At 30.6% G+C, this 13978-nt stretch overlaps 1 protein-coding gene across 1 annotated transcript in view; it reads left to right on the top strand.

Annotated features, from left to right (window-relative positions):
- LOC308641539 (intermembrane lipid transfer protein VPS13A-like) overlaps window positions 1-13978 on the top strand; it is a gene marked incomplete at its 5' end in the record, with an annotated part of 185606 nt that overhangs the window by 142940 nt on the left and 28688 nt on the right. Inside the window, 1 exon segment of the mRNA XM_081280214.1 lies at window positions 2309-2420. Coding sequence (XP_081136340.1) covers window positions 2309-2420 — 112 coding nt within the window.

Here is a 13978-nt window from a genome sequence, read left to right as displayed (position 1 = left end):
TTTCATTCCTGGTATTAGTCATTTGAATCTTCCTTCCTACCTAGTGCTTTGTGTTTTAGTCTTTTTTTTTTTTTTTGGTCTTTTCAAAAAATTGTTTATCTTATTCTTTGTCTCTGCCTCCCCCAACCCCTTTTTTTCTTTTGGTATTGGGGATTGAACCTAGGGCCATGTCACTAATGAACTACATCCCTAGCCCTTTTACTTTTTATTTTGAAACAAGGTCTCCCTGAACTGCTTAGGGCCTCTTTAAGTAGCTAAGGTTGGTCTCAAATTTGTGATCCTCCTGCTTCAGCCTCCCAGATTCCTGGTATTGCAGGTATATGCCACTGTACCCAGCTTCTCTGCTCTAATCTTTTATTTTCTTCCTTCTGCTAGGTTTGGATCTAGTTTGCTTTTCTTTTCCTAGTTTCTTAAAAGAGTTAAGTATTGACTCTAAATCTTCTTTTTTTTTAAGTATTTTATTTTTACGTTTTAGGTGAGCACAATCTCTTTATATTTATGTGGTGCTGAGGATCAAACCCAGCGCCTTGTGCATGCTAGGCGAGCACTCTATTACTGAGTCACAACCCCAGCCCTAAATCTTCTTTTTTAATAGGCATTCCCATTTATAAATTTCCTTCTGAACTCTCTCTTTGCTGTACATCCTAAGTTTGGGTATGTTATGTTTTGTTTTCATTCATGTCAAAGTAGTGAATTTCCCTTGTGATTTCTTCTTTGATCTTTCATTACTTAGACTTGTTATTTAATTTCCAATTTTATTTAGTTTCCTAAATTTCTTTTTTTATATAGATTTTATCTTTATTCCATGTAGTTAGAAAATATATTTGTGTCTTTTTAGTATTTTTATATTTTTTGAGACTTATTTCACATCCTTGAAATATTGTCTGTCCATCTGGTAGAATGTTCCATGAGGCTTTTCGAAGAATAGGTATTGTGCTGTTGTTGGGTTGAAAGTTCTACAGATATGTTCGAATTTTCTGTTTCCTTACTCTTGTTGTCTAGTTGCTATTCATTATTGAAATTAGGGTATTTAAATGTTGAACTGTTATTGTTGGATTATCTTTTCTCTTAAATTCTTTCAGTGTTTTGCTTCATTTATTAAAGGAATCTTCTGTTAAGTGCATATTATGAGAATTTTTTTTATTTAATGCTGTTTTTTTTTTCTTCTGGTTTTAATATAGCCACTTCAGTTCTCTCTTTTAGGTACTATTCACATGACATTCTTTGTTACATCTTTCTACTTCTACCTTTGTAGCTTTGGACAACCTTTGTAGCTTTGGACAATGTTTATTTAGTTGGATCATTTTTGTTTGGTTTCTGTTTCATCTATTCTGCTTTTAACTGGCCAATTTATCAGTGTGTATCATTGTTTAAGATAACAAACATTAAGCCCATGTACATTAAGCCCAAATAGGCAAGTATTCAAACTTTAGAAAATCATGTCATGTGATTGTTAACACCATAAGTTTAATGGAGATAGGCCATATGATCACAACAATGAGTAGAAAAGAAATTCTTGTTTAAAATTCATTGTGCATTCAATATGTTCAAAATAAACAAAAATTTTAAAAAGAACTGTTATCACACTAAAAGTAGAAATGAATTTCCTTGTCTTGATTAGGGCACAGTGGTGTATGCCTATAATCCCAGGAATTCAGGAGGCTGAGACAGGAGAATTGCACTTTTAAAGCCAGCCTCAGCAACTTATCATGGCCCCAAGCAACTTAGCAAGGCTCTTTCTCAAAATAAAAAAAAAAAAAAAAGCGGGGGTGGGGGTGGGGGCTAGGGATGTGGCTCAGTGGTTGAGTATGCTTGGGTTCCATCCCTAGTACCAAAAAGAAAAAAAAGAGGGCTGGGGATGTGGCTCAAGTGGTAGCGCGCTCGCCTGGCATGCGTGCGGCCTGGGTTCGATCCTCAGCACCACATACCAACAAAGATGTTGTGCCCGCCGAAAACTAAAAAATAAAGATTAAAAAATTCTCTCTCTCTCTCTCTCTCTCTCTGTCTGTCTCTCACTCTCTCTTTAAAAAAAAAAAAAAAAAAGAGTGCTTGAAATCCACACTTACAATGAGAATTGTACTGGAGGAAACCAAAGGTATTAAAGGGAAACAAATGCTCTGATTTTTATCTCAAGAAAACCTATTAACAAACTTTTTCATAGTTTTATATTTTTTCTAGAGAATTTACATTATAATCATATAAGCAAATTTAAAAATGGAAAAGTGATGTGGTATTTTTTACATTTTATAGTGTTTTACAAGGTTTTTTTTTTTTTAATAACTTTTTCGTTTGTATTTTTTTCCTCTAGAGCTACAGAATCTTATGAAGTGGAGAGTCTACGACCTCCTCGGTTTTTTAATGAAGATGGAGTTATCAGACCTTACAGGTTGAGGGATGGTACTGGAAATCAAATGTTACAGGTAAGTTAAGAAATATCTTATAAATTAAAATTAAATTAGTAAAGCTAGATTTTTTTTAAGTACCTATATGATGCTATAAATATATATTAGATTATCTGGACTTTGATCAATTTTGATTAATTCCTTTTTTAAGTTTTTTATATTTACTTAGGCTTTAAAATACATTTATTTACTATAAGATTTTTTTTCTTTTTTACAGGCATCAAAAAGTTTGATATGAAAACAATTAATGCATGACTTTGCAAGTGAAAGCCAACAGTAGATTTTAGTCTTAAAATTACAAACTACATACAGCTGTTTCAGTATTTTGAACATAAAGAAAAGCTTTTGTATTGGTAACTTTTTAATAGAATTTTAGTGAATCTAATCTTTTTATATATTCTTAGCTCTGCACTGGATTTGCTACATTTATTCAAAGCCAATGTGCCTTATTTATCCTCATAGTATGTGGTACATATTTAGCCAGTTAGACCACTTCTATTTAGGATACTTCCTTCAGTTAATTAAACCACTACTAACTTTTATACCAGATATAAGTAATCCTTATCTCTAATTGAAAATAAATAAAAACAAAACTCAGGAACACTGCCACTGTAGATTATTCATGGGTTCTTGTGATTTACTTTTGAAGATGTTCAAATGGCCATGATCTTCTTCCTGGGTGTTTGTTTGTTTGTTTGTTTGTTTGTTTTTGGTGGTTGTTGTTTTTAGTTTTTGTTGATGTTGTTGTTCCTAGTGTAGTCTGTGTAAAACCTTGGAAGATTTGATATGTAGTTCACATGCTAGCCAGTATCTTTTAGTAAGGGAGGTTAGCTTCTGAAACACTAGATATTTGGAAGGTAGAATATTTTATCTGTTCAGACAATTTCTTACTTGATAAGTCAGACATTAATATCTGGATTTTGGTGTAAGTAACATGGTGATCATACTAAGCTATACCAATCTAAAGTTGTTTCTGTGGTTTAGATGTGGAATACTAAATTAAATCATTTGCTTGAAAACATACCAGTAGTTATTACATTATACAGATTCAAAAATACTTACAGTAATAATGAATATATGGCACTTCTTTATAGCTTTGATATTGTAAATATTATCATATTTAAAATAACCAGGGTAAAGATTTAAAACTTTAATATTTTACCTACTTCATGTAGAGCATATAATATTGCACAAAATGTACATATCCATTTTTCTCTGAGCCTACTGCCTAGTATATTAAAATGTAACCACAGAGTTAATGTACACTATTTAGTGAAGTGATATTATGCTGTGATTTTAAATTGTTCCTTAAAGTGTCACAATATTTGCAGTCTGTTGAAAGCTTGTGCTCTAAGGACTTATTGTGAAATCTCTACATTGACATTGTTTCATTCTTTGAAGATAGATAGTTGCAAAAATGACATTGGCTAACACTGTTTAACATTTCTACTCAATTCCTGACTTATCTTGTCAGAGCACAAACAAAATGTTATTAGCATTTTACTAGATTAAAAGTTGAGTAGTTTTCAAATCACCTTTTAAAAAACTAAAAATACTTCTAACAAAACTATTTTTAAAAATTTCCTAGGAAATAAGAATGAGTAGTGAGAATTTAGAAATATACAAGTCTCATTATTATAATGGAACAGATTATAATATATAAGAAAATTATGAGTTATCAAAAATTTCTCATGGTTGACGATTTAAGTGACAAGTAACTTATTTCCATGCCTTTACTAATTGTTTTATGAAGTTCTAAACTCTGGGATTTAAAGGCATGATTTTCTAAGTACTTCCAGAGATGCATATTATTTTTAATACTCCAGTCTTAGCATTTATTACTACAAGAGCTATTGCAGGGACTAAAAACTCATAACTTACTGTTTAGTAAGAGAGTTAAATACAGTATAAGCTGAAAATACCTATAAGAATTCTCCAGCTACCTTAATATGTTTACAATTAGTATTATTCTCTTACAGGTGTTAAGAAGTAGGTGGTTGTTCTAGCAATAGTAGTGATTTTTTTTAAATGGAAACTACTATATTATTAGTGAGTGAGTTAAAATATATGAATACTAGTGCTGTGAAAAATAATTGGATGATATAAACTAGATTTAAAACCTCATCTGTTTAGGTTTCATCTAAATGATTTAATGACAGAGCCTTTGAAAAAATTTGATACTTTAAAATGTTTCTCTTTTTCTTAAAAAGGTGCTCTTTGTTCACTAATTTATATTTGCCCATATTTAATAATTAAATATAAAATACTTTTATTGAGTAATTTTCTATCTAGAAAGCTACATATTATTATAGTGCTTCATAGTAGTCAATTCCTACATCTACTAGAGATGTAGAATAATTTTAATATATTCATAGAATACCTTATTGATATCATAAAACCATTTTATACATGGAGGGTATAAAAGTCAACACAGTTTTATCTTAGGCCTGTTAAGTTATGGAATGTTATATCCATGATTGCAACCTGAGTCGCAGCCATAAAAATCTGCTTTAAATTATTTTAACTCCTTTAGCATTTCATATTTTTACATGTTTTCCAAGAAATTTGCCATAATTAACTAACCTCTGTGCTTCTTTTTTCCTTTACCATGCTTTCAGAAAATTCAGTTCTACAGGGGATGGATTTTGACTCTCAGTAGCAGTAGTGATGAGGAGGAGGAGAAGGATAATGATGATTAGTCAGATCTAAATTGTTAACATTCACATGTTCTTTATCTTTTAACTTGGAATGTTTCATTAGTGTGTTTTGTAGGACTGCTATCATAACGTCTATGTGTCCACTTTTAGGGAGTTAAAACACTTTTATTTCCTTTCCAATGTTTTTCTGAATATCATGATAAAGCAATATATAATTGGATTATCTTAAGCACAGAAAAAAATGTATTTTACATCCAAAGTAGGGTGCACTCCATATTGTAGATTTGCTTTTATACACTTCATTGCTTTTGTATTAAAAAGTTTGTCCTTAAGATTTAAAGTTAGACTTAAATATAGCTTTTAATGTTCACTAATTTTAATTATCCACTTACATTTGTTAGCACAATGCCTTCTTTTTATTGTTCTATGTAAATTTTCTGGGCTGTAATGTAATAGCATTGTGTAAAAAAAGAGAAAAAATAGTAATGGTCATTCAATGTTTTTAGATTTATTTATCATTTTAAAGGTACTTTTTGTCAAATTTCTTTTAATAATAACAAACATACTTTACTTTTGAAGCTGTGTGAATTTGTTGTTCTATTCCAAAGCAATAGGTTTAAATATATCTGATTTGCCATGGAATGTTAGTGAATAATGTATAATCTAAGAATGAAAAAATATTATTTTATTTGGTTCACTTTCTATTGTTTTATTGTGAATTTTTGTGAAATAATGAACAAAGTTGGTTTTTAAAGTCATTATACTTGCTTATTAATTTACATATCTATTTACTATATATTATAAAATTTTATAAATTCAGAATTATTAGTAAGATATTTATAATAAACATATATATTTTTCTGGGTAATATAGGGGAATTTTGCCTGTGTTTCTGAAAGATTTAGAAACAAATTCTTTTTATGTTTTGTTTTCTAAAGGTATTTTCAGAATTTCAACTTAGATAAATTTAATTCTATTGTTCTAGTTCCCTAGTTTATCAGATGTACTAATAATTAGATGTACTAATGGGGGGGGACTACTAAAAGGTGAATAATTATTAGTATTATAAGTTTTAATCCCCATGACTGCTGTGCTTTTGGATCAACAGAGGAAGATTTCTATATGCTAAAGCACATTGTTTAAATTAAGCTTATATTAGATCATACAAGCTAATTCCCTTAACTGTTTAACTTTTGGTTTGTTTCAACACATCATTTCTGAGGTTTTTTTTAATTCTTAAGTTTATCAAACAAACTTTTATTTCTATGAACCTGCATTCTTTACATTCTTTGAAAATGACTACTCTAGATTTTAAAATACTGTGCTTTTCAAAAGTAAAACAGGAGCAGTAAAAAATAATTGGCTCTTCTGACATTTCTACCTGTCTAGCATTCGTTTAAATTAAAATAAAGTCAAGGGTATACCTACTAAGACTAAGGCATATACATATATCAAAGAATTTATTGTTGATATCAGTAGTACTCTTATCTTTTGGGAGTAAGTAAATAAAAATAATGACCATTAAAATAGTACTGGCATCAAAAACTGAATTTCTATTTGTCACTACTCTCTCACCCTTGGCCAAAATCACAAAAACTTTCTCTACTAGAAACAGATAGACCATAAGCTATTATTATATATATTGTAGGAAAGAAAAGCCTAGAAATGCCTTCATTGGTTTCTTACATTTCAGCTTTATAAAACTATTGTTTTTCAAGACATTTTTACTGAGTTTCCTGTGGTTGGTCTGTGATACTTAAGTTTTTTGATATCATTTCATAAAGATGACCTTAATAGTCTTTTATTAATTATTAATATATCTGGAAAAAGTTCTGTTTATTTCAGTAACAACTTGTCATTTTAATGAAAAGAAATTGGAAGTAGAATTACATTTATTTAAAATCTCTCTGGCAGTAAGATTTTAAACAGTGTTATAGTAACTAGCACATTTCACTGATGTGGTCTTCTTTTATCATTCTTTAATTTTTAGCCCTTACAAGCAAAATATGAGTGGGTATGGTGGTATCCACCCGTAATCATACTGCTCATGAGGCTGAGGCAGAAGGGTTGCAAATTCAAGGCCAGACTCAGGAATTTAGCAAGGCCCTGAGCAACTTAGTGAGACCCTGTCTCAAATATAAAATATAAAAAGGGCTGGGGATGTGGCTCAGTGGTTAAACATTCCTGGGTTCAATCCCTAGTACCCCCTCCAAAAAAAGTAGTAAAATATATTCTTTAATATTAAAAATTTTTTTATTATTAGTTGTTCAAAACATTACATAGCTCTTGACATATCATATTTCATACATTTGATTCAAGTGGGTTATGAACTCCCATTTTTTCCCCGTATACAGATTGCAGAATCACATTGGTTACGCATCTACGTTTTTACATACTGCCATACTAGTGTCTGTTGTATCCTGCTGCCTTTCCTATCCTCTACTATCCCCCCTCCCCTCCCATCTTCTCTCTCTACCCCATCTACTGTAATTCATTTCTCTCCCTTGTTTTTTTTTCCCCTTTCCCCTCACTTCCTCTTATATGTAATTTTGTATAAAGATGAGGGTCTCCTTCCATTTCCATGCAATTTCCCTTCTCTCCCTTTCCCTCCCACCTCTAGTCCCTGTGCCCTTTTCTCTTTTTGTTTTTCTGGCACAATGAAATAATCTTTTCAAGCTTATTAGACAAAAGTTTATAACTGGATTTCCAGTATTGTAAAAACAAATGCTTTTATTGGAGAAAAATTGAACACTAAAAATTGCTCTGTACCTGAGTTTTATTGATGGAGATATATGACTGGACAAAAATATCTTGTTCCTCATCATATATGTAGAAATTAAGCTCCCCTTTGAGATTCTAATCAGGTGAATAGTTCTTTTGTTTATTAATGCCTGTATAATTAATTAGAACTTTAAAATGGAATCTACAATGAAAGTCTAGTGAGAAAGCTATTTTTGAACATTGATTATATAATACTATACCTTTCATATCCTTTAACTTTATGAATACTCTAATTTCTACATAATCATTGCTTATGTGTAGTAAACAGGAAGAAAATTCTTCCTTAAGAAAGTGATTACCATGAGGGATTCATTTTCACTGTCTCCCTGACTCTGGAATAACATTTGAAAGATGGCAGGAAAAAAGCTGTGAAAATCCTGAAATAGTGCACACCCATGATCATGGATGAATAACCAAGGTGTTTAAGAGTGTAAATGAATTTAAATATTATTCTGAGCTTACATCTGATTTATCTATATCCAATTAGCACTCACGTTGGATATAGATAAATCAGAGGTAAGCTCAGAATAATATTGCTCACTTGAAGTATTCCTTATAAAACAAGTCAAAATAAATTTCAATTTAATCAGAATTTTATAAATTTTAGCTTTTGAAATTGTTCAGACCACTTATTTATGCAATTTTGTGTTGGTTATTAAAATGTACAGCTGGAGTCATTGTAGATCCGTGACTAAGATATTAATATTCATATGAAAAACATGTTAATGTATTTATATCTCAAGGTCATATATACAGAAGAAAACGACTGATATAATAGCTATTGCTCTCTCTCATTTAAATCCTATAATGAAATTTTGCATTAAACTTTGCTTTGGTGATGGGAAGAGGACCATCTTCAAGCTTTAGCTTTTTTCTTTTATAGAAAAGAACAAATTTAAATTATAAACTATTAAATTTCCTTTCAAATGAATTTATAATGACCTCAAACTATTACAGGTCCCATGAGGTTAAGTAAAATGATATTAAGTGTATTATTAATTTAGATCAAATTATTATGATGGATAAATTAAAAAAATATCAGTTTAATTCATTAGTCTAGCTCCTTTGGGGTAAATGAAGATCAATTAAAATATTTAAACTATTAATCTTTAATTTCAACAGATGAATGCCTGAGTATAAAGTAGTATAGAAAAGCCTGAATCAAAGAATAAAACATGGTTTCAAATGGCTCTGTATTTTAGAATTAGAATAATTAATGATTTGCATAGATAGAACATTTTTGTGTTCATTATTATCTTTCAATAGGATGAATCTACTTCAGCACTTATTCCATACCAACCAGTGAATATAGCAACAATGTATCTCCAAACATTAGTTCAAAAACACATTTAATAATTCTGTAAAACTGGCTTCTAATGTAACTTTGTTCATTGTATATACATTTTCTAAGCAGTGAAACAGTAAAAGATTTCTACTAAGTGGCAGTATATCATTTCTCAGGATTTTAGAGATCCTCTAATTTGTAAACATTCAAAATATTATAGATATTTGTGTTTTTAAAACAGAATAGTCAGATTTAGCTAAGTATTCATATGTCTGTAATTTTGTCTTGAGCTTATTATGTTTTTCAATTAAATCAATTATCATTTCTCAACAACCTGTTAAGTACCTTAAATCCTGCAAGGATTTTTTGAATATATTCAGTTAAATATGGACTTATATAAATTTCTAAAAGTATGCTCATTAAAGAGAAGTATAAGAAACTGTTGAAAATTTTCAAAAGCCTTTGTCTCTACCATTTATGAAATATTCTTAAGAATTTATTCACTCAGTTCTGATCCAAATATATGAATCACCACTTTGTTTTTATTTTTTAACATTTTAATTGATGCATTATAATTACACATAATAGTGGGATTCATTGTGATATATTCCTACCTGCATAAAATATAATTTGGTCAGTTTTATTCCTAACTACTTCCCTTTTCCTTCCCCCCACATCTTCCTCCAATATCCCCTTCCTCTACTTTACTGGTCTCCCTTTTGTTTTGTGAGATTCCATTTTTCCCCCTTTTTTCTTCCATATATGAGAGAAAACATGTGACCTCTGACTTTCTAAGACTGGCTTATTTCATTTAACATGATGTTAGAAACCAACTTACTACCTTTTAAAGATTGAGAAAAAAAAATCCCACTCAGTATTATCCTTAATGTAGAGAAGCTTAGTTTTCATTGCTGAAGCACATGAATGGCCAGAATCTTTTCTTTACTTGTGTATCTGATGTAGAAGCTTTTTTCTTTTTCATTGAACATTTTACCGTTTTGCATTTCCTTTTTAAAAAATATTTCTTCCCCTTAAAAAATAAATTTTTCCTTAAAATGTGTGTGAATGTGTGTGTATGTGTATGTGTGTATATATATACATATATATATATATATATGTGTGTGTGTGTGTGTGTGTGTGTGTGTGTGTATATATATATATATATATATATATATATATTCTCATATCCATTGTTTATGAATATTGAAAACCAAGTTGTCCCATGGAGGTATATTCTTTACCATTTCAGGTACTTTTTTATTTTTATCTGTGTTGTCTTTGAATCCTTTACAAAAATATTATAATGGCCATTATGTAAGTTCTAGAAGGGAGGCTGTTTTTGTTTGTTGTGTATTTCTTTTCTTTCAGAAATTACAGATGTTTGTAATTAGCTTCAAACACTGCCTTAATAACATTTGGAAGATAACCACCTTCAGCCGTCGTAGTCTTTCCTTTTACTTCAGGATGAGAATTACAACTAATCGGGAAAAAAGGGCTTAAAATAGCAGTCAGATCACCATAGTAGTGCTGAACACTCTTCCTCTGGCTTCATCTGAAATTTTGAGTAAGTGGACAAGAACTAGGAGACAAGGCTTAATGGATCTTACTCTTCATTTTGTAACTCTTCCTCTCCAGAAGGATACTTCTGAATGGAACAAGAAAATTGAAGAGAGCCAAATTTTGTTTCCCAGGCTAATTAGAGGTCTTAGTACCTCAGATAAAGAAAATCCCATGGGAAAAGAAATTACCTATCCTTTGATGGAATTCTCAGAATTTATTTATTAGATTACCAAAAATCTCTTGGAGGAGTACTTGTCATATCATTTTGTAAGGCCCAGAGTTTTAAACATTTGATAGGGGTATGTCCCACAATGTTTATTTTGGACCAAAGGAACCCCACTCCAAACTTCCAGTGTTATGTAAGAATAATTTTTGAATAAGACTGAAATTAATTATATCTTCTCTGGAGGTAATGGTTCTACCTAGGGAAGGTTTAGGTTTACTCTGTCAGAAGTTTTAAATGAATGTCTCTTTAATTCTGTAACTTGAATGAGACCAATTTAATTTCTAAAACTTTTTAAAATTTGTTCTCATTGCATTTGTTAAATTGCTAAACATATGAAGGAAAGAAAAATACTGTTATAATTGAATTTGAGTACATTTTAACGTTTTAAAATATTCTTTTAAATTGAACTCAGATAAGATCCATTTGGGTCGTACCCTCTTTTTACCAAGGGAGTAAATAGAGCTAAAACTCATAATATTAGTTTAGAAGGTCTTCCAGTCTTATTAAGGTACAGGTACTAAATTCTCACCCCAGGCTTGCTTAACTCATGACTTCCCTATTGGCTTGTTGGAGGTCTGCCTAGTAATTTCTCCCCTAGTTTCTTTGGATAAACTCAGAAATTCTCAGCATAAGCTGAGTTTAATAAAACTCATCCGTAAATGTGTGTGTATATGTGTGTACAAGTGCATGCTAAAAGTAGTTGTTAGAATTCTAGACTTTGAATGAGTTAGGATTTTTGTTGTTACTGGCTAAATGTCCTGTGAAAGGATAATGTTCGTTTGCTGAATTAAGTAATTCATTTTCATGGGCTTCTCTCATTTATCTAAAAAAATTTAATGTCACCTATGAAAGGAAGCACCATGTTTTTTTGGTTTTTGTTTGTCTTATAAATTTAAATAATATTGATATCTTAGGCACTTCTGATGATAATTCTGATAAACTGTCTTAATGGCAATTTTTCAGTGAAAATTTACCTGTAAAGAACCCTATGGAAATATTGTAGAGAAAAATGGGGAAATGTTACAGAGAAAAATGCATTTAGTTATTTTTGTGGTACTTCAAGTCAGAGGTGGTTGTGTATGTTAGAGGTCTCTTGAAGATGCAGTGTTGGAATACAAATATGGGAGGCTAGCTGTTTTGTGGAAGTTAACCTTGCTGGAATACATTGCCAGGCTACTTTGAATTTTAGAATTGGCAAAGGAATAAAATGTATAATTACATATATATGAGTGGATGTTTGCTGGCTTGATATGGGAGAATAGTTTATATGAATACATATAAAAAATTAATGCCATCCATGCATTCCTTAACTCTAGATGTCTTTATTGAATTCTTGTTAGTTATGTATCATACGTTTTTCAAGATATTAGGCTTCCAGCTTGGAGTTGAGTAATCAAGATTTCTACTCATCCTTCACAAGCTTAATTCTAGTGATTATTTTTATTGTTAGGATAATTGGGGATAAAACATTACCCATTAGAGGCCAACTCTGTAATGTGAAAATCTTCACAATTTTATTCCTGTTGGTTGTGTAGGTGATAGATGCAAGCTGTAAGAAATTGTAAGAGTCAAAAAACACATAAGATATGACTCATCTCCAAAGAGGATCCTGACATTACATCAAAGTTGAAACATTGCAAGAGCTGTGGGATATCTGAATCATATTCCACCGAACAGTTAAAATGAAATTCTACTCTGTCTCCTAGAATATATACACACTTGTCTCTTGGAATCTGTAGCAGATTGATTGCAAGACCTCCAAGGACACCCAAATCTGATGCTCCAAGTCCCTTATAAAATAGCATAGTGTTACATATAACCTAAGTATATCCTCTGAACACTTTACGTATCTATGGATTACCTACAATGTAAGTACTATGTAAACAGTTGTCATACTGTATTCTGAGGGAATAGTGACCAAAAATAAAAGTCTGTACACATTCAATTTTTTTAAAGAATTTTTGTTCCATAGTTATTTGAAACTACTGATGCTGCACAAATATAGAAGGCTGACTATAGTTTTTCTGTGCTTTTTTTTATAAAAAAATATTTAAGATACAGCAATATCCTATGGCTCAGGGTCTGAATTCTTACACTGTTAGCCTCAAATTCTAGTTTTTTTCTTTTACTAGATTTTTAGTCTTTTCTTATGCCTGTCTGATTTCAGTTCCAAATTGTAAAATGGAAATATTGTACTACCTGTCTTGGTATTGTTGTTAGGATTTAAACAAATGAGATAATATAAGTAATTATTAATATTATGCCTAATAAGAACTATATTGTATTTTTATTGTTCCAGATGAATACCAGTTTATGCTAGTTTTTGAACTCCATTATATAAATTCTATATTCCTCATTTGTCTCCTCTTTGTCAAGATAAAAGCATCATTAAATTTCATCCTTTTTGTTTCCTTTCAAGGTTAGTAGAATAGTTATAATACCATGATAATTTCTGCACATTAATTGGTAAACAGTAAGTTCTTAGTGATTTGGACTGCACCTAATTATACAATATTTTAAAAGAAATGTTATTTTCAGGTATATGTAATGTCATGGATCAATAAATGTTGATCACTTGGAGGTTCTGCTGGAACTGAGTGAGATTGTTGTAACTATGAACTTATTACTGATGCACCCACTCTGGTTCTTCTAGAATGTATTGGGTAGGTTAATTGAAAATCTGATGTTGTTGGTGCACAGTTACTCTGCAAGCATAATTCTGTCATTTCTCCAGGCTGTTTTGATTATACCAGTTGAAAACAATATATAATATATAATAATGTCTTTCCTTTGATTTTATGTCAAAGGGTTATATTCAGCTTTCTGGTCTAAGCTGTCAATATAACCTATAGCTATGCTTTGGCTGACAATCAAGGTAGCTCATTAATATGAGAGGAGAGGAAGATAGGAGGGATAATCCCTCTCCAGAAATGATGACATAGTCAGATTTGATTTTTTGTTTAATCAACTTGCTTTACAGGGTAGCCTAAATATCACTTCTTCATTCTTGTTTACATTTATTCTGTTATATATGAAATCATTGAGTTTTAAAATAATTGATTTCAAC

The sequence above is a fragment of the Spermophilus citellus genome, assembly GCF_964194105.1.
Source record: "Spermophilus citellus genome assembly, chromosome: 2".
Taxonomy (NCBI): domain Eukaryota; kingdom Metazoa; phylum Chordata; class Mammalia; order Rodentia; family Sciuridae; genus Spermophilus; species Spermophilus citellus.
Note: the sequence above shows the minus strand (reverse complement) of the source record. Positions and strands in the feature narration are given on the sequence as shown.